The sequence below is a fragment of the Lepidothrix coronata genome, unplaced genomic scaffold, assembly GCF_001604755.1.
Source record: "Lepidothrix coronata isolate B3197 unplaced genomic scaffold, Lepidothrix_coronata-1.0 Scaffold1, whole genome shotgun sequence".
In the NCBI taxonomy this organism is placed as follows: Eukaryota; Metazoa; Chordata; class Aves; order Passeriformes; family Pipridae; genus Lepidothrix; species Lepidothrix coronata.
The window spans coordinates 8,527,620-8,548,053 of NW_016690181.1; the positions used below are offsets into that span (position 1 = coordinate 8,527,620).

At 41.0% G+C, this 20,434-nt stretch overlaps 1 protein-coding gene across 2 annotated transcripts in view; it reads right to left on the reverse strand.

Moving 5' to 3' along the window:
- Positions 1-20,434, reverse strand: part of LDLRAD3 (low density lipoprotein receptor class A domain containing 3) — a 116,020-nt gene that overhangs the window by 51,062 nt on the left and 44,524 nt on the right. For both annotated transcript variants that reach the window (XM_017813765.1, XM_017813773.1), the window contains exons 3-4: positions 13,258-13,383; positions 10,222-10,356 (exon numbers count right to left, since the gene is read on the reverse strand). In XM_017813765.1, coding sequence (XP_017669254.1) covers positions 10,222-10,356; positions 13,258-13,383 — 261 coding nt within the window. The remainder of the gene's footprint in view (positions 1-10,221; positions 10,357-13,257; positions 13,384-20,434) is intronic.

The window sequence follows — 20,434 nt, forward strand, 5'->3', positions numbered from 1 at the left end:
TCTTAAGTCTTTTCCTATAAGGGTAAATCATGAGCACCATTTGCCATGGAAAAATCTGCCTCAAAAAGTCTAAAAGCATTTTCCCCACGGTCATCAAAATCAAGGCTGGTGTTTGCTTGCTATTCAGCATGTAGGAGGCAGAGGGAAATGATGATCTAAGAAAAAACAGTTGAACAAATGGAACAAGTTAGGTTTTAATTCCCATAGGTTTTAGTGCAGCGTAACACATTTCCTAACCTCTTAACAAAAACACCAGATCCTCAAAATTACTTCCACTTAAGAACTAGTTGGTAATCTCTGCATTTACTGTAGTGCAATAACACTATTAAAATAAATGAAGCCTTGAAAGCTGCTTCTTTGAAACTTCAGAGGATGTAACTCAGCACCAATGACCTGATCCCACAGTGACTAGCTGGTGCACTTCAGGTGACAGATAATATTCAGAAATTATTCATTACATTTATTTTCTTCAAATGACTTTATAATCTTTCATAAAGCTTTCAAAAGTTAAAAGTTTGGTATTTTTCATATGTAAAATAGAGATCAGGCATACAACCCAAAATGCCCAAGGTCATTTACTAGGCCAGTAGCAGTGAGCATCAGGCAGCTCCACCTCTGTGCTCAGGGCATGTCAATGGGCACTCCCAGTGTCCCCGTCCCCACCTTCAGCCATGTTAGTGGAAACAGTACTTACCCAGTAGGGCATAGGTACGAACAGGACTTCTGCACCCAATGCTTCCCACTCAGCAGGTTGACCTCCCTTAACAGCCCAGACCTACCTGGAGATCTGAACTGAAATGGAATAGAGATGCTAAACGCACTTTATGGCACCGTACCCTCCACACTCCTCCCCCTGCTTGTTTTCCGGGTTTTACTGTTTGCATAGACTCTATATTACAAATAAACATAAAATTAATTATTCATCTTTTAATTCCCATTGCATGTTGATGTTTATGTAATTGAAAACCATATAATTGCTTTATGTTTTTAGCATCCCTCATAAATATGGATTTTTAACATAATCCTTTACAGCAAATTAGCACCAAAAATCTGGTAATGTGAGATGGGAGCATCAGTTACTTTGGCAAGCTCAGGGAACAGCACACAGACTCAAGACTGGTGTGATGTCTCTCCTCACTTCACAATTTTCAGCAGGCAGAAGAAAATCCACTGCAGTACCCATCTTTTCCAGAAAGTCTGATCAGACTCTGGGACACGAGTTTTCATGCAAGAGCAGCAAAGAAGGAAAAGCTAGAATTCAACAGCCTCATCCTTCACACATCTACAGGTACTGAAATGCTTGGCTGAGGATGAATCTCGGCTTAATCTAAAGCCTGGCAAGAAACTTTCTTTTTTGTAATAACCCACTTTCTTATCAAGTTTCATTTGCTAGTTTTAGATTAGGCACTATGAAATACCATTCTCTGGAACTTCGGCTGGCAACTTGCTTGGGTTTTAAAAATCACCCTGAAGCAATTTATGCTCCACAGTGAATACAGCACATATATGTTATACCAACATAAGTGTGATCTACAATAAAGAAACAAGTACCTTTAGCTTCAGCTGCAGAAAGTTGACCTGGCTGGGACCAGCATTTGGAAGGAGTGGGCAGGAAGATATAGTAAGGTCTGGTAGATACACTTTATATTAATACCACCTCAGTTGTGAGGTATCCCCCACAATTCAGTTTTCCATACCCTTATTTGTCCTATAGGATGATACAGAATCCTATATTCCGTAAGACAGAGTGAAATTGTAGTTATGCTAGCACAGTGAAGAAAAACCAGAATTACTCTAAGCAAGGATTTCTCAAAATAACAGACACAAACTGCTGAGGCCTATTGAGGTCCTTTACTCCCGGAATCACCTACATTTCTGAAGGCAATTCTGCATTTCTAGCTGCTCTCCTTCCTACAAACCAAGTGCATCGCACCAGCACAGATTCTAGCCACAGGGACATCTGGCTGACCTGGAGTCGCTGCATTTATTCTCGTTGAGCAAATGTCAGTAAAACTTTTCAGGTGAGCTCAGTAGCCCTGCTCTAGGGGACTGTCTACACTGAAAACATGCCACTTTAAGTCAGTCACGTTTACTAAACTGCTACATCTGAATAGAGACACTTTTACACCTAGTGACGTTGGCTTTGCTCATGGCTTTACATTTGGGCAAGAACACACGTACAAGCTTTGACAGAGCTCACATATAACAAATTATTCCCAGATATAACTGAAATTGTGAAAAGATACAGATTTTAACCATGTGCAAAACTAGTTTTGGCTGGGGACAGAGTTGCAGCCTGACATTTTAGGAGCCACATCTTCCAACTCTACTGTTGGCAGCTGCAGGAGGAAAAAACCACCAGAAAACAAATAAAAAACCTACCCCAAAGTCTGACACATGCGTTGCTGGGATCTGTTTTTCCCATGCACACAGGTCTGAGCAGCAAAACTGGTCTTCTAGTAAATTCCACTGCCGCACAAAAGACCCAGACTGACTCCTAAAGAGAAAGAAAGGGACACTGGTGCTCTCTGCCCAAGTCCCAGTGCAAGCTGCTGAACGCAGCCACCTTCCTCAACAGTCCATCTTGGGAAATCATTTCTAACTAGTGGTTACTGACACAACAATGTCAGACCAAGATTTGCAAAGTCACTGAAGCATAAATTAACCTCAGACTTTTTGCTGCTCCAGTTAATGCACACAGGTCTCAAAGCTAGATCTAGGCTAAAGCAGTATCACTTACCTAAGATTAATGTCAATAATCAGGCTAAACAACAAGGTTTGCCATTTGACTGAAACTGCAGGGCTGATGGGGCCAGACCTGGTGGGAGAGTCGTACAGACCAGCTCCCAGCCGGGCTTGAAAGTAGAATTACAGGTTGCAGCAGGCTAGTCTGATAAATGAGGGCTAGAACTCGAAACAGAAGAGACAGCCAAGCTAACTCCCACTCTGCTAGCGAGAGCGGCTCTTCAGTACTTAATGAAGGAAATAATATGGCTCTTCCCTGACGTGTTTGTTATGACAACTACCATTTTCCAACAGAAAAAAGGTTGTCTCAGTACTAAAACTATACTAACAGAAGTTAAAAGTTTCATTTTAAATGCTATAATAATTTTCTACAATAACTATAGAAAATGCACTTGGTCACCTTACCTGGAGCTGATTTTGTTTTACAGCAAGTCAAAGATTAACATCTGGGTCTTTTATTTGGATTCTCTCCATTAACACCAGAGAGACTGAGGGCTGGCACCTACAGTCCAGCAACAGAAGCCTTCTGCACAATTAAATCACACTGACATCCATGAAAAGTTAATGCAATTCAGCAGCCAGGACGTATCATGACACGCCAATACATACAGTGTACTTCAAACACCTACATGACGCCATAAACTTTTGGAATATGTATCTGAAAGTAACTGATTTTCACTAATGACAACTCAAGAGATAACTTAATGAGCCTCAAGATCAATGGGGAAAAAGAATGTCCTTGTCTTCCTCTAGCATGACATTTTATCACCTGTTTTTGAAGTTTTGAAGCACGGGCAATGAAACTGGATATTCAAGTCATCACCCCTTTCTGGAACTGTTAATTAGGCATAAATGTCACAAAGTGAAGGTAAAAATATCTGGACACAATTGCTAAGAGCTCATATTTCATCTCTGCACAGGTGAGAAAAGCCCATGCCTTTGCAGGCTCAATTCCCAGCTCTTCTCATCGGCCACTGGCTGAAAGAAAAGTATCTGATACATAGTTACTCCCTGCACCTACTGTTTTTGTAATTAGCCTGAGAATTGCAATTTCATTCCCAGCAACAACAACAAAATTTAAAAATCATGGTATTACAGCAAGAATCCAATGAGGTGCTGCAGTCAGACCAGCACTTCCATCATGAGAGTGAGTTGTGCCTTGAGGGAAGGCTACCATCAGCATCCTGAAGTATGTGTACAGAACAGGCTTAACAGAAGGTGCAGGCAAGATGTTAAGTGCCCCGTCCTTACTATCTCCAAAGAACTGCTTTCAGGTCAAGGCAATTGTTGCTAGATCCTATTTTTCTTCCTTTTTATCCCTGATAAAGCTGTTGGCAAACATAGCGACTCCCAGTGGCAATACCTCATCTAAGATTTGACGTAGGTCTTAAAATTGATTTTTACAGAAGCCAAGTCATCACCTGCTGGTAATTTGGAGCTTCAAGCCATCAAAGGTGGGCTGAGTAGGAGATCAGGTGAAGAGTATGGACACCTCCCAGATCTACAAATACCCTTTTAAGTAAGTTTGTTGTCCACTGAAGACCTGAAGTCATTGCTTGTCTATTGCCACATTATACTGTTCTAAATAGAACAGCTGCTCTCCAAACAGGGGTAGCGTAACATTTTGACAGCATGTCTTTTATTATTCTGCCAAAGCATCTGCAGGAGCAACATGCAGTCTAGAAGAAGACTATTCCTCAGGTACATATGCTTGTTCTGCAACAAAACCTTGTCATATTCACAAGCTCAGGGAGCTGAGAGATGTCGCAACTCAAATCCACTTGTACCAGCTGGCTGGAACTCTCCCTGATATTCCCTGACATCTATTTTAAACTGCTTTAATTCCAAAGCCTCCATGCAGAGTGAAGTAAGAGTTCCTCTCTCAGTCTCACTCAGAACTTACCATGCTTCTGAATGAGTCTGGGCCCGTGTCCAATAACGCCTGGGTTATCATCTGCTGTTCCTATCCAGTGATGAACAATCCATTTTACAAACGATGGACTGGCCTGGGGGGCAGCACAGACAGCACAGTCCATGTGCTGTCGAAATCAATGCACAGGTTGACTTACCAGTCACTCGAATTACCAGTACCAACGACACAAACATCTGCCTCCTGTAGCTCACCTTGCCTATTAGTCTCCATGCAGATGGATCCATTTTTTTCTTGAAAAGTGCTCTCTCAAATAAATAATCTTATGAGGAGGGAAAAAAGGAAAGAAGAGGAAGCCTGGATTCAGGGACTAGAGGAACACAGGAATGAAAGAATTTACCGCAGACAAAAACATTTCCATCTAGCTAGTGTTATAAAAATGGGATATTAGAGAGCTAAATATGCTCAGGCAAAACCTTCATTTAACAAAACATTCAGTGACATTCTATTTGCATCCTTCCTTAAATTTCTGCTTCTATTCAGTCTGCCTCTGAGTATTAAATTCCTGCTGCAGGCTGGATCTGGGCTAAGATTATGCACAATAATTGTGAGTCGAGCTTCAGTGTACAAGCTGAGTCAATAATGAGCCAAAGAGAGACTCAATAAAAGGAAACGTATGCTGCCAGGATCACACTACAAAGTTTTGGGATGTTTAAGTGATACCACAGCATTTGGGAATTTCAGAATTTTAATTTACCACGTCCAAAGGGCTAGTCAGAAGATCATTATGGAGTCAGATGTTCTGGGAGCTATTTGTGTTTCAAAATTTAGGTTTTTTGGTATTTCATTGAAATTTAGAGTACGTCTGTTCCACTTAGCTGTCAATTCTAAAATCTAATATGCATGGCAACACCATCATGCAAACGGTAGCAATGGCCATAGTGCTTACCTCTACAGCCAGTCTGCTTCCAACTTTTTCTATACCTTAATCCACAGAAATTACCATTACGGAATTAATATTATCATCTAAAAATTAATTTTAGTAAGTCAACATTTTGAAGGGTTTTCCACATCTTTGACACAGGGGCAGAATTTTTTTTCATATGCTGACAATTTTTATACTAGCAATTTATATATACTACAGAGAAAAGGGCAGAGACTTTTAAACTCTGTATGCTTCTAAACATGTTTTAGAATACTGGGGTACACCAAAATCCTAATGCAAATTCAATGAAAAGATATGCAAAAAATAAAAGAAGGAGGTACCCACACGTGCAACAGTGGACATTATCAAATACACTGTAGAAACATATGGCAAGAATTAACTTCTGAACACTTCTAAAGCATTTAGTTTATAACCTGACTGCAATGGTACTGTTTACAAACAATTGCAGAGCTAGAATTTCAGAAACGTTACTGAAGTCAAGAGCCTCCCTCTACAGCAGCAGTCACAGTGAATACAGACTAGCAGCAATAAAACTCCCTTTCCTAGGCAACAGGGTTAAAGCTAGTGAAGGTATTTAGCAAACTTAGATGGAAAGAAAAGAAGGGCCACAAAAGGAAAACAAGTTTGAATCAAAATATCCAGTGTGCTTTTGTTGGTGTTAAAGCCTTCTAAATTCTATGTACAAAATGGAGGAGAAACTAACGAAAGAAGCACTATGAGGACACATTTAGATAAAACCCCACAACTGAGAGAATAAATTAAATACAGTCCTAGAGTTGAACAAATTTACACAGTTGCTGGAACATATTAAGAAGGAGAAATTCCTTTCCAATTGAGTGGATGCCTGTCACAGAACAGGAAATCCCCCCAACAACAAGCAGGCCTGCGGAGTACACCCAGAGCAGATGCTATGAATGATTAGCACTGTCCGCTAATTCGAGGCATAGGGAGAGAGATCTTAGAGTGGTAAGAGAAAGAAGTGTGTGGGGGAGAGGAACTTTCATCATCATCATGGCCAGTCTTCACGAACAAAGATTTGGGAAAGGTCTTTTACCCTTCGAGCCTGTGCAGTGGATTTTTTAGGTGAGACCCAGTGTGCGCTGAACTGAGCCCACCCTTTAATCCTGAGGTTCATCTGTCGGGGCCGAGCGAGCTTGGACGGTGGCAGCGAGGTCCTCAGGACGTAGGTTTGTTTAGAGTGACCTTCTCTTAGATGGATTGCCTTACAGGGCTGACGAGCTCCATCTGCCCGGGGGAGTTCCCTGACTGGGAATCGAACCTGGGCCACGGCTGTGAGAACGCCACATCCTAACCACTAGACCACCAGGGGTCCTCAGGAGAGGAACTTTACTGAATTAAGATTCATTAAGTACAGAACAGGAGCAGAAATTTCCAATCACTGCTGGTGTTAAAACTGGAATAACGCCCTAGAAAGAGTAATTCATATATTCGACTCATGGATAATCCAAGCAATTATATCCTCCATCCAATCCCAAAAACTCAAGCACATGCTTTGATGAATACACCACATTCCAGACAAAGGGAAGTATTTGGCCATACTACTTCAATGCTGGAAAACTGAGATGACCGAAGTTTAGCTGGGGTAGGATTAAAGGAACAGCCCTGAAGTTTATCATGGCAGTGACAAGAGCTACAAATAATTTCTGTCAGGAATTAAGAGCAGAATTCTTTGACTTGCTGCTAAATTGTCACTGTTTAATCTGGCACTTTCCCCATGACATACAAACCTTTGTAAGACATGCAACACTCAGTCACAAGCGGTAAGGAGAAAGGAGGGCAGGAACACATCCTCTAAAATTTGATCTTCCTCTCATTTTCACAACTAAATCTTGGGGACTCTGTCTCCCTCCTCTCAAATGAGTCTGCTAGCACTTATGACTGAAATTAATGCTTATAAATGCAGTTCTTCATGCTCATCCCAGACTGCAGCATGCTAGTAAAACTATTATTCACCAAGAATGGCACGTTTTTAAGTGTTCCATGTCAAAGCTGGGTCAGTATGTTTTTCAATAGGAGGTTACATTCCTGTTTTCCTAGCCTGCAGAGTGACCCTTCTTGACTGAAAGGATCTTTACACACGGAGGAGTATCTGACACAAACCAAACTGATATGCTACTGGAGCTTTCCAGTAATGACAGCAGGATAAAGGAGACCTTTGAAGTTCATGGAAGAGTAGGAAGAGGTGGTAATTTAAAAAGCTTGTCAGTATACCCAAGAGCAGAAGGAGAGCAAAGCATCAATTAATAATTAACACTTCTATTTCCCATGTTATCACAGTATCTCAAACCAGTTTGCAAACATTGATTAAGTTTAATGACATGCCCCTGAAGCAGACAAGCATGGATGAAGCTCTGCTCCTACCAGCCAGGATGGCACTCCAGGAGCATTTTGTTTAGCTGATCTATGCCCTCTTTTCCCCATCTGTTAAATGGTGATAATGACACTATCATACAGTGGTTCAGAAGCTTAGTGACTTCTAAATCAACACATTTATAGATAGAAAAATAGCACACAAGGGCAATCTCACATGTCAGACTACACTCAATTACACTGAACTAAAGCTACCACATTTGACGTGATAACATAGCCAGTGGGAAGAAAACCCTCTATCTTCATTTTATAACACTTTATAGATTTGCTTTGCTCTGTCCCCAAGTACCCAGAGCACTTGAGTTCTACTTAATGACCAGAATTCTTGGGTACTATGTTAACATTGTAATTACAGTAATTAGATCTGCTCTAGAAAGAATTGTGAGAAATTAAAGACTGTCCACAGTAGCCTCTAACTCCCAATTAACACAAAGTAGTTGGTGTGTTTGGAAGCCAGGACAGACATACCCATAGCTGAAAACTCCAGAAGGAACTGTCATTTACATTGAGATGGGAAGTTGAACAGTTGAACACTGTTTAATCATTGCTTTGAAAGACAGGTATGCAAGCATCATCCACTTTCAGATGGTGAAACGGCAATTCAGGGAGGCTCTGAGCTGCCAAAGGGCAAAACCAATCACATCCCACAACCAGCATTACACTTTGGGAACTCCTCATCCCCAATCTCATACTCAGACCTTTTTTTTTTCTTTAAATAAAAGAGCCCACAAACCATGGATGCTCTTGTCTTAATAAGAAAGAGTTCTTTCTTCCTTGTTTGGGTCTCTTTCATATATAATCAGAATTACTTTGCTTAACCCTCTTTCTATTCTGACATTTCCAGGAGAACCAAATATAGAGACAAGAGTAAGTACTTCATGAAATACAGTTCTTCTTCTCCTGTGCCTCACAGTCACTTTCAAAAGCAGATTGTCATGACAACAAACAACCTGGAGACAATCCAGCCAATTAATCTGCAAAGGAAGCAGTCATCCCAACCTTGGAAAACAGCACTGCTGCTTTAAGCTTCAGAAGCTAAAAAAGAGAGAAAGAAAAAGAAACCCAACACAAAATCTTACCACCCACATTAATCTTGTTATGCTGCTTTAGACCTGTAGTGAAGAACATTTGTCCCTCGGCACGTGCTAGTCCCTCACCAACCCTTTCCTCCCCCCTCCAGACAGAGAGTAGGGGCAGGGCAGACCCCCTCTCTGAGGCTCTGATACAAGGCCAGTTCCCAGGCTGTGATGTAGCTCAGCACACAGATGCCTTACCAGGATGACCCCTTCAGCCCTTCCATGTGGAGCCACAGGAAAGAGCTCACAGGTTAGGCAGAGGAATGACACAGAACAGATTGTCACACACCATTGCTATAAACCTTGTTTTGTTCGCATTGCTGTTGCATGTCTTCCCTCTTCCTCTGTGAGTTCTCAAGAATATTTATCACCATGTTAAGCTCAGGATTGTTTTCTTTTCCACAAAAGACTAAATGATCAGTGCAGCTATATATTAAAGTCATTCTCTTTCAATTTCACTCATTACTTCTTCCTTCATACCCTGCTCTATCTCTCTTCACATGCTCTGCTTTCTTTAGGCAGGAGCATATCACACCTCCCCTGAAGATATCCAGCACTAGATGCAGACTTCAGCATAGGTTAAAAAAGAAAAAAAAATAAATCAAAGACTGTGTTTTGAGATTCTCACAAGATTCAATACAAAACAAGTTTCAAGCAAAAATTTTCTTCCGCCTTCATCCTTTACTCTAAATACAGAAACAAGGAAGGGTAGGAATAAATGCTTTCACTGTAGACTTGTCCTGCAGTGAAACATGCCTTCCAGAAAGTAACTGAGCAGTGAGGATCTAAAGTTTTAAGACTACACAAGATTTACTCATCTGGTAAATAGACAGATTCACTTTCAACTGTACTTTTACTATCAATCCTCCTGGGTCCAATCCATCTCGCAGAAGTTACTAAATGGATTCCCAGCAACTTCAGTGAGCATTGGATCACAGATTATAAGCACTTCCTGAAAAAATGTGGTTTTACTAATCTGAAAAAGATACCAGTCTTCTGAGCACTGAAAATGAAATGTATGCATGCACACACACACACACACTCTCTACACACTTCATTATTTGCAGAATGAGGAAACCGCAGCTCCAGCCAACTCAGAGCAAGCCAACAGAATTGTATTTTCTGCTGAGCCTGTTCCGCATTAATTTGAGTTGGAATACCATTGCAGAATACAATAAAAACTCTGTGCCTACCTTGAGGGCTTTCGCAGCTTTCTTCATCACTGTTGTCTTGGCAGTTATTTTGACTGTCACACACAAAGCTTTTATCAATGCAAAGACCATTTTTACAGTGGAATCGGGCAGTAGAGCAAAGCAAGGGATTTGCTGCTGCAAAAAGAGAAAGTGAGATCTTTCATTAGAAATTCTCTTACCCAGGCAGTTAAATAGCCCACAAGCAATCAATGACAACAGGTCACAACTCAACAGCTGGTCAATCTGCTGAATATGTGAGAGTAACTTGGCAATCAAACAACCTTCCCTCCAAACAGGGAAAGCTGAAACTTCTAATTCGTGCAAGATTCATTACAATTAGCAGAGATTTACTCCAACCACAGTTGTGATAAGCCTTCTGTTCATTTTCATGAGAGCCCCAATCATGATCACTCTTCCACATTTGCTCACACTGAAGACATATGGACTTGAACTGCCTACCATAAACACCTCCTGTTTATTCCTTCTTCAACAAACTCAGTTTAGTTTAATTTTCATATTATCAGACAATGATCCTGGCTGAGAACTGCCAGGCAGCGGTTTATTTACCTTGATTCTGTTTTTTTCCTCCTTCCCCATTCTCCTCGCTATTTTGAATTGATACAATGGCACTGCTGAGATCTCTTAACTTCTCATTGTTTGAATTTCAACTCCTTTTTAAGGGTAATATGCACATTACAGTAGCACACAGAAAATCCTTTCACATAAGGCCCACTGTTGCACAGAGAGCAAAAACAGAATAGTATTTAAGCAGACTCATTTAGGTAGAGCAGTCTTCTCACCCATGCCAAACCCAGCAGTAAGATGCTCTAAGATGGTATGCCTATTTTCATCTAAAGCTTCAAGCAGTGCAGTTTTCAACACTTCTAGCAGATTACATCACAGCTTCAATGCACCGTCAAGGAGGTTTTCTTGATACATATTTCTCTTTTCTCATTTCAACCCTCTACTCTTAGCTATAGCCCAGCACATATAACTACACGTTCCCTCCTTGAACAGCGTTTGCACCCTTCATATAAATCATATATAGCCTTAATCTCCAACACAGTCATTGCTTAGCCAAATATGCATAACTTAGCCATTTTTAATATCTACTCATAAACCAACCTCTCTCCCTTAATCATTGTTGGCACTCTTCTCTGACTCCCAACAGTTTGTGGTAATGAGGTGACAAACTGAATGCAACTTTCCAATTGAAAACCTTAAAAAAGCTGTTTAGACGCCCTGTCTGCTTCAAACTGCTTCTCTGCCACAATAACAAAGGGCATTTCAGTTCCCAAATACTAACTGGCTTCCTATTTTTTATTCTTTGCAGTAAGAGCTGGATTTAAAGAGTCTTTAAAAAAAATATAAAACTTTAAAGTCTTCTCTACATATAACCTGCAGTATATGTAACAAACACTCCCAATTTCTCCAGCTTCCCAAAAGCATGTTTATCATGAACGTGCTAAAGCTCCTTTGCTTTAAAACTGCTGCACACTTGCACCCCATTGATTTTCGAGGTCACCTTAGGGCCTACATTATTGTTCCTCTTCATAAGCAGTGACTGACGTTCAGACATGCTAGAAAATACCAAGAGTGTGCTTAAATGGCATAAAGAAACGGGGAGATCGGCAGCACGTTATCATCAGCTGTAAAGTCCCGTTGGAGCTACACACTACAAGCTCACGGGAAATTGTTTCATTCATAACAAACTTCAGGAGCTTGTGCACCTCCAGCTGAGACCTGCTGCTTATCAGTCCACCACCTCAAGGGTACTCAAAGCACTTTTGTCAAAACTTTTTTCTAGTCCATTTGTTTAAGCATAACCCAGAGGAATTTCCTTAGCCTTCAATCCTCCTCTAGCTTCACTTGCTCTGCAGAAGTGCTATATCACTGCCACAGTCTTCCCAGGGCTCAAACCAGACTCTCTAAGCCAACAACAGATGGCACCTTAAGAGATATTCATGCTGTGGGGGAAAGCACATGAACAAGAAAGGCAAGAAGCAAACAGTGATAGATTACTGTAAAGATCACCCCTTTTGTTATCTTTGAAAGCTGGTGTCTGTTGTCCTCCTCCTGACCTTTAAATGTTATTAAAAAGAAACACTCAGCAAGCTCCAACAAGATAGCGAGCAAGTATTTTCCTGCAAGCTTTTACCTACAGACCCATGCTTTTACCAGCTCTTGATAATAACAACAGAGCTGCTGGCTTGAACATAACTTTTCCTTACTGCTGTGATATATCCCTGCTAGACTTACAGATACAAAAGGATCTACACAGCCACATGCACAGAGTTTAGCCCAAGTCAAGCAGTACTTCAGATGAACTCTGTGCTGCAACTTGCCTGCAAGTTGCTGAACAGCAGCTCAGTCTGAGATTAGCTTAGTTGGTTGGAGCATGGTGTTAACAACACCAAGGTTGTGGGTTTGATCCCCGTATGGGCCAAGAGCTGGACTTGATGATCCTTGTGAGTCCCTTTCAACTCAGAATATTCTGTGAATTTAGCACATTGGCAGGCATGCCTGCCTCCAAAAACCTCCTTCTTTCAAGAACCTGTTTCTCAATATATGCCATTATTTGCTTTTTTGTTGTTTGAGAACATGTATAAACAGAGACACCTAAACGTACTGATTAACAAATACATCATATTCTTCAGTGACAAGAAACAGGCAAATAAAAAGGGAACAATTCAAAGTGATACTTAATATTTGCCCAATTTGAGTTACATTTGAGTACAGGGAACATGTTCAAAGCAAACATGAAGCTTAAAACTCATTCAAAAGTCACAAATTCATTTCAAAGCCACAAAGAGGCTTGAAGTATCATACAGGCATTATATGCAAAGCAAGAGTGAGCTGGACCTTAGAAAAAACCCCCAAAACGGCCTGATATAAAGTGAAAATACAAGAATTATGTGGGTTGTAAATGACAGGGAGAATATTTGACTCAGAAACTAAAGGCTACCGAATTCTAAGTGGTATTAATTAGTTGAAAGAAGCAGCAGTGCCCTCACTCACACGCAGACCCACACTTACTGCAGTTCTCCTCATCGCTGCCATCGGGACAGTCCTCGAAGCCATTGCAGCGGAAGCGGCCAATGATGCAGTGGATCCCACTGGCACAGGGGAAGAACGTGGCACCACATTTGGATTTGGCTTTCGCTGGGAGAAGATAAGAGACAGAAGATAAGAGACAGAAGTGGGCAGAGGTGAGGGTAACAATTTACAAAGGTCAGAGATGCTTTTGTAGCAGTACAGTTTAGGGTGCTCTATGTAGCACTGCTGGCACAGTTAGGTGCCTTCCAAGTTCCCTATGGTCTGCTTTCAAGTACTTTAAGTATATTTGTGAGATTTCACCTGCTTGGGCTGAATTTTTTCCAATTTGTGCAATTCCCAGAATGATTGAAACATTCAAACTTAAAACTAGTCAAATGGCCTCTCAAAACAAATTTAAATTGCTCAATGCTTTGGAGTACCAATTTGTAAATTTGCCAAGCAGGTACTCCTAACAGTCCCCTGAAGACCCACATGAATTTAACCAACATTCTACATTGGAGTAAAACTGTTAACACAGAGGGTCGCACTTCCCAGAAAACAAGACCAACTTGACCTCTTTGCATGAACGTCTGTGGTAAATGTCACTGGCCCAGGCATAAGTCCAGGAGACAGACAAGTAAGCTGATCCTCAGGTGGAAGATAACAACCCTCAGAGGCAAAGGTCTATATGGACTAGTCATAACCCCCCACCACAACCTATAGCTCTGTCATGCTGAGTCCACAACCACTAAACAGCACCAAAAGTCTAGATCTTGTACACCACCAAGCTTCTCTTGCTTGCTCAGAGAAGCCAAGCACTGAAGTGCCCAAGGAAGACAGAGATAATGAACACTGCAGAAAGTTCTAAGAATTTGGGATCTGTAGGCAAATTTGGACAATGACAGTTATAGAAAGAGTAAGGAAATATCTGAAGAAGAAAATGAGGAATACAGAGATATCAAGCGAATTAGTGTCTTTGTGAGAATAAGAAAGATAAGAGACGCTCATAGAAGTATTTTTCAGGCTGCAAAAGCCAAACTCAAAAAAGACAATGCTATAATTAATACTGCCTTTATTCAGTATGATTTATATAAAACTGAGTGCAAAAGGAACATGAGTTATATAAATCACATCTCTTGCTCCAGTTCTTCGGGACAGAAACTACATCTATTTCACAGGACCAGCACAGCTGTTCATGAAACACTAAATACTAACAATAGCATCAAAATGTGTTTAACAAATGATTACAGAATCTCGTTATGGTCTCAAGTACTACGTATTTTTTACTTCACTGCACAGCAACTCTTTACAGCAAGAAGAGAACACTGCCCTTAGCTACAGTGATGCAGATGCTTCCACCATGATGCTCAGGGCAAGCACCAGCTAAGTCTTGTGGGACCATCAGCCTAGAAGAAAACAACTCCTAAAGTAAAAAAAAACAATTTTACAACAAGAGATGTGGTTACACTTTTTTCTCCCTTTTTCTTTTTCAAATTATCCCACGACACAATGGACCACATCACAAGACATTGAACTCTTCAGAAAGTACACTCTAAAGCAAAGGTAGTCTCTGAAAAAAGAGTATGCTGGTAACTGCAGGAAGGTGCGTATGGTGTCACGTGGTAACACCATGCACAGACCAATGATGACAGAACACCAGAAAAGAAGCCAGATCCATAGCCTGCAGGCCTTTGAGTAAATGTTTCCTACTCCTTCCTCAAATCTACAAGATGTGTGTTTACAACTCACAGGTTTTGAAATGTGACATATCTGGGGATAACAGCAACATGCAAGTATTTTATGTGGCTCTTTGGCACATCAACACACCAACCTGTGCAGTTTTATAAGGCCAGGACAAGGTCAGAGGCAACCAGAGTACATTAAGAAAGGAAGTGTATCCAATAGGGATAAACAGTTTTAGCATTACTTCGTAAGGAATCCTCTTTTCCAAGGTTAAACACTAAGTGCAGCTGTAGTAAAGCCTTCTTCCATCACTCAACAGAGTGCATATAAACTGTTTTAAACCACAACTACAGTAATTCTCACTTGATTTAGTGTCCTCCAAAAGCAAGTTCCTGCAGTTCCTCTCTTATATGTTTTTTGTTATTATACCGGTAGTTTTTAGTTAGAATTATGAAGTGTAAAATAGGATGTATCACTGAATTTCACATATTCAACTAGCACTTTTTCTGAAGAGTATCCAAGGTCCACATGGGGAAAAGAAAGTGAGCCATTACTTTGTAGGAAAACAGGTGATAAATTACCCTGAAGTAGCTGCTGTGCTTCACACTACTAGCAACAGAAATCCCTCAGCCAAGACATCTGAGCCCCGGCAATTCTCCACACAACTTCAAAGAGCAACTTCTGTGTTAAGAGTTCCAAGGTAGACTGGTCTTAGCTAAATAATTCAGTAACCACAAGGACTGAGGCATCATCATACTCCCAGTCTTTAAACAAAAAGCAGCAAAACAACCTCAGCAACAGATACAGTGTTATCAGAGCAAGCAGTCTGTACTAACACACTAAGAAGCCAGACAACTGCTGCTGGGAGCGTGTGGTAGTAGCATGTATATGAAGAGTTGCCCAATGCTTCATGTGTTGGTTTTTTTTTTCATTTGCTGTTGTTTTTCTTTCTATAAAAGCTAACATCTTTTTGAAACCATATAGTGAATTTACATTTCCCAGCCCCAATGACTGCTTCTGGACATCATCTTATTTTATAGGTGTATTTTGAGCCAGAACAATTCCAGGAAGGGAGAAAAGGGAGAAGTTCCAAGAGTTTCAAGAGGAAGAAGAACTAAGAAAGTGGAAAGCAACTGTGCTTTTGCCTCTGTTAACATTTACTGGATCCCACTTCTTCAAGCAGGCTTACTTCAGTTATTTGAGGTCTGAATTCAGAGGCTATCCTTTATCCACTCCGAAACCCCTGCCAAATTAAGGCTTCAAAATTATTTACTTCTAAAATTTCTAACATGGACCATCTCTTACTCTTGCAGCCTTACTCCTCCTGGCAGACTTCAGACTGTGAATTGTCAAAACCTGAGCCTCTGGCTCTGGAAGAGCAGAAGTCATGTGCCTGCACTTTCCTGACCAGAGCTAGTGGCGGTGAATGCTGCAAGAGCTCCATTTCACACTCTCAGCTATCCTGGCCCTGAAAGGTGAGAAGGCCCAAAGCACATCTTGTGCATTACACTGACCTACCACAGTAAAGCCATAAGCAATATTTAATGTTTGACCACACCTGGAAGAAAAAGATGCTGGAATGATCCGGAACAAAGTCAAGTTTCTGGAAAATGAACGCTTTCTTCTGTCCAAAGCATACTGATACCCCATCAAGAAGAGGGAGAATCCATTTAGGACAATTATTTAATATAAGTATTACTTAGATAGCTATATAATTTTTAGTTCCATATTTTCTCCCCAGACCTTTTCCTATCTCCTCTTCCTGAGTGAGCAGCCAGAGAAGAAGCGAATTCTGTTTTCAAATAACTGTTTATCAAAAGAACACATACTAGTAACCAGAGACCAAAAACAAACAAGAAACTAAACACCTTCAACTCATGTCTGTTTCCTTTTTATATAGTCCACTGATCTTATTTTTTTTTAACAAGGGAAGGAAAAAATAACAAACAAAACCCAAATGCAATTCTTCCTATTTGCAATAGGCCTGATATATACACAATCCAATCCAAATTCAAACCTATACTTACCTAGGAGACCCTGCAAATATAAAAGAGCATTTCAAATACCATAGTGACTAGTCACACAGCTAGCCATTTACTACACACAAGTCTTGCTCCCAAACAGAACTTAGTTTTCCAAGTTCCAATTCCACACACAAAATGCATTTCTCATACGCTGCCCATAAATGCAGGAAAAATGAGAAAACAGTAACAGCTTAGTCCAAGTCACATCCTTTGACTCTGGAGAACTCCAATGAGGAATTCCTGATTTGCAATTTTACATTCTTTTTGTTCTCTGATAGAGTTTTCCTGAGGTTTTCAAGCATTGTTTGGTTATTGCTCATAAGGTTCCTATGGAAAGCACAATCGTTTCTTCCAGAGCAGAAACGTACCTTTCCATTCTGCAGTGATCTCTGGAGATACCCTGAACATGAAGGGGCTATCCATCTTCTTCAGGTCTTCAGCACCTCATAGGTAACAGATATAGATACCAGGATCATGACTGCCTATAGGACATTCAAGGCATGTGCTCCACTATTCCAGCATTCCTCTGCAATTCCTCCTCCCATTGCATGACTGTTACAAAAAGAGTTTTCTTCTCCTTTGATCATCACTGTGTCTCCTACCGCACAAGTTTCAAGTTTTCAGGCAAATCTGCATGTGGTAAGATTTACGTTTACCCAAAAGCAGCCATCTATTCAGCTCCTTCAGTGATGTCAGCCTTGAGAAGCTTTCAAGGACAGCATAACCTCTGCAATCTGTGTTCTTCTCTGTTACGCTTGGTTGAAATGGGCTCAGGATAATAAAAATTACTGGGATATCAGGAAATGACAGAAGAGAAGCGAAAAAGGACACAGGCACACATGGATCATCTGACCTTACAGTATTATAACCAGCTAAAGCAAAGGGAAGGGAGAATTTGGTTGTTTTTAAAGGAACTGGTAAGCCCTCTTGAACCCAGGTTTCCAGAAACTAAGAAACTAAGAGACCACACACTGGAGGGGCAGGAGTAAGGGCTGATGAACATATTTGAAATACATCAAGAAATCACACAGCAACTTACAAAACTATGTCTAAAGAAAGGCTACACAAATAGCAGATCCAGCCTGGATTCAATACAGCAAGTACAAAAAACATCCCAAAAAACTGCCATCCAAGCCATTTCTGAACCTATGGCAGAAAGGATCAATTCCATCCAGTTTCGCTCTTCATTTGTTACCTAGTCATGGCAGAAGCAATCCAAGACTGGAAGATTAAGATGAATCTGTATTCACATTTCACAAAAGGGAACTGCCACGGTATTTAAAATTATGGTATTTAAAGTATAAGTGTCAGTGAACTACCATGCACTTGAGAAACCTCCTCTGACTCCATCACCCATGGGAAGAAATTGCTCTTCAATAAGATATTCTTCTCATCTCCTAAAATTCAACCAGGAAGCAAATTGTGAAGATGGTGGCAGAGAACTGCTGGCCACAGTACAAGCTTGCCAAATGTTTCCTCCAGGTTGCTTTGCTTAAGTTCAAGGAAACTATTTTGGCAGTTGTAGGTGTGAGTGGGTGAAGTCATTCCTTATGCTACACAGAAACCGATCCTCTCAATCCTCTTCCTTCAAGTGTCTAAAAAAATAGTAACTTCCCATCAGGACCAGTAGTATACTCCACTGAAGATGTGACAGTTTGCAGGCACAGCTCTATGGCACTAACAGAAAAACATTTTGCTATCTTTAGGGTACTAAGTGTGATCCAGTACTATTCTTAGAAAAGTGTAACACACTGAGTACAGAGGAGGGGTACCAGAATAATCAGAGGGCTGGAGCACTTCTCCCATGAGGAAAGGTTGAAAGAGTTGGAGTTGTTCAACCCGGAGAAGAGAAGGCTCTGGGGTGACCTTATTGTGGCCCTTCAGTAGCTGAAGGGGACCTACCAGAAAGCTGGAGAGGAACTATTTACAAGGGGATATAGTGACAGGACAAGAAAAAAACAGCTTTAAGCTGAGAGTAGATTTAGATTGGATATAAGGAAGACATTCTTTACTGTGAGGGTAGTGAGGCACTCGAATAGGTTGCCTGCAGAATTTGCAGATGCCCCATCCCTGGAGGTGTTCAAGGCCAGGCTGGATGGGGCTCTGAGCAACCTGGTCTACTGAAAGGTGTCCCTGCCCATGTCAGGGGAGTTGGAACTAGATGCTCTTTAAGGTCTCTTCCAACCCAAACCATTCTATGATTCTATGACTGTGTTACTGTTGAACCAGCTAGTCCACAACCCCAGCATTTCACACCTAGTTATAGTGAACTGGGCACTTTTTACTGCATGCAAAGACAGCACACAACAAGCACTCAACATGATGTGGCCAGTAGGACAAGCCTATTTCCTTCTTTTAACTTTACAAACATTTCTGTTTTGAAATATTTCTCAATTATTTTGCAATCTGGACTGAGTAGACAGGATGTATCAGATACAAGAGGTCACATTTTTAGACAACCTACAGCTAGGAGTAAACTGCACAGAAGTTCAGCATCTTTGAACTCAAATTGTTGCCTTCGAACCTCTCCAAGTAGCAATCAAGCAAAATAACTTTAAGCTTCTTCACAGCAACACGTCTCAACTGAACTGATGATGATTTATTCAAGTAATCAAAACTTGATTACCTGCATGTGACAAGAGCAGTTCTCCTGACAGAAACTGTTGTGTGCAGATGCTGCATTACTGCAGAGCCACAAGCATTTTCCTGACTTTGATAATGAACCACCTTAAAGTTCTCTGCTGTTGTTAATTTAGTTTGAGAGATGCCATAGGCGCATCAGACAGACTCTTTTTATGCATGTGTGGCAAGGTGCAGCATTTCAGTAATGGCTTTACATGAAAGAGTTAAAGGTTTTAACTTTAATTTACAAAAGAAGGAATGATTTTACAACACTTTATAACACAAGCAGGATGGCACCAGGATATGATGCCTTTCACCCTAAGAACTGCTATAAACCCTAACTGTTAACACTTACAGTTATTTGGGTTAGTTAATTGCTGTTTGGACCCTACAGTATTTTCAGTTCAGGTCCCAGTGGGGAAGCCACTGCTACCTGCAGTCACTCAGCTGCCTCAGCACAGATGGCAAATGCACCACTTGCTGGCTCACAGAGCTCTGGAACAGGGCTGTCTTGCAGAACGACACAGAGAATCACAGAATCATAGAATCAGCCGGGTTGGAAGGGACCTCCAAGATCATCAAGTCCAGCCCTTGATCCACTACCACCATGGTTACTAGACCATGGCACTAAGTGCCACATCCAGTCTCACCTGAAAAATCTCCAGGGATGGAGAATCCACCACTTCCCTGGGCAGCCCATTCCAATGCCTGATTACCCTGTCTGTAAAGAATTTCTTCCTAATATCTAATCTAAACGTCCCCTGGTAGAGCTTAAAACCACGCCCTCTTGTCTTACTGATAGTTGCCTGGGAGAAGAGACCAACCCCCACCTGGCTACAACCTCCTTT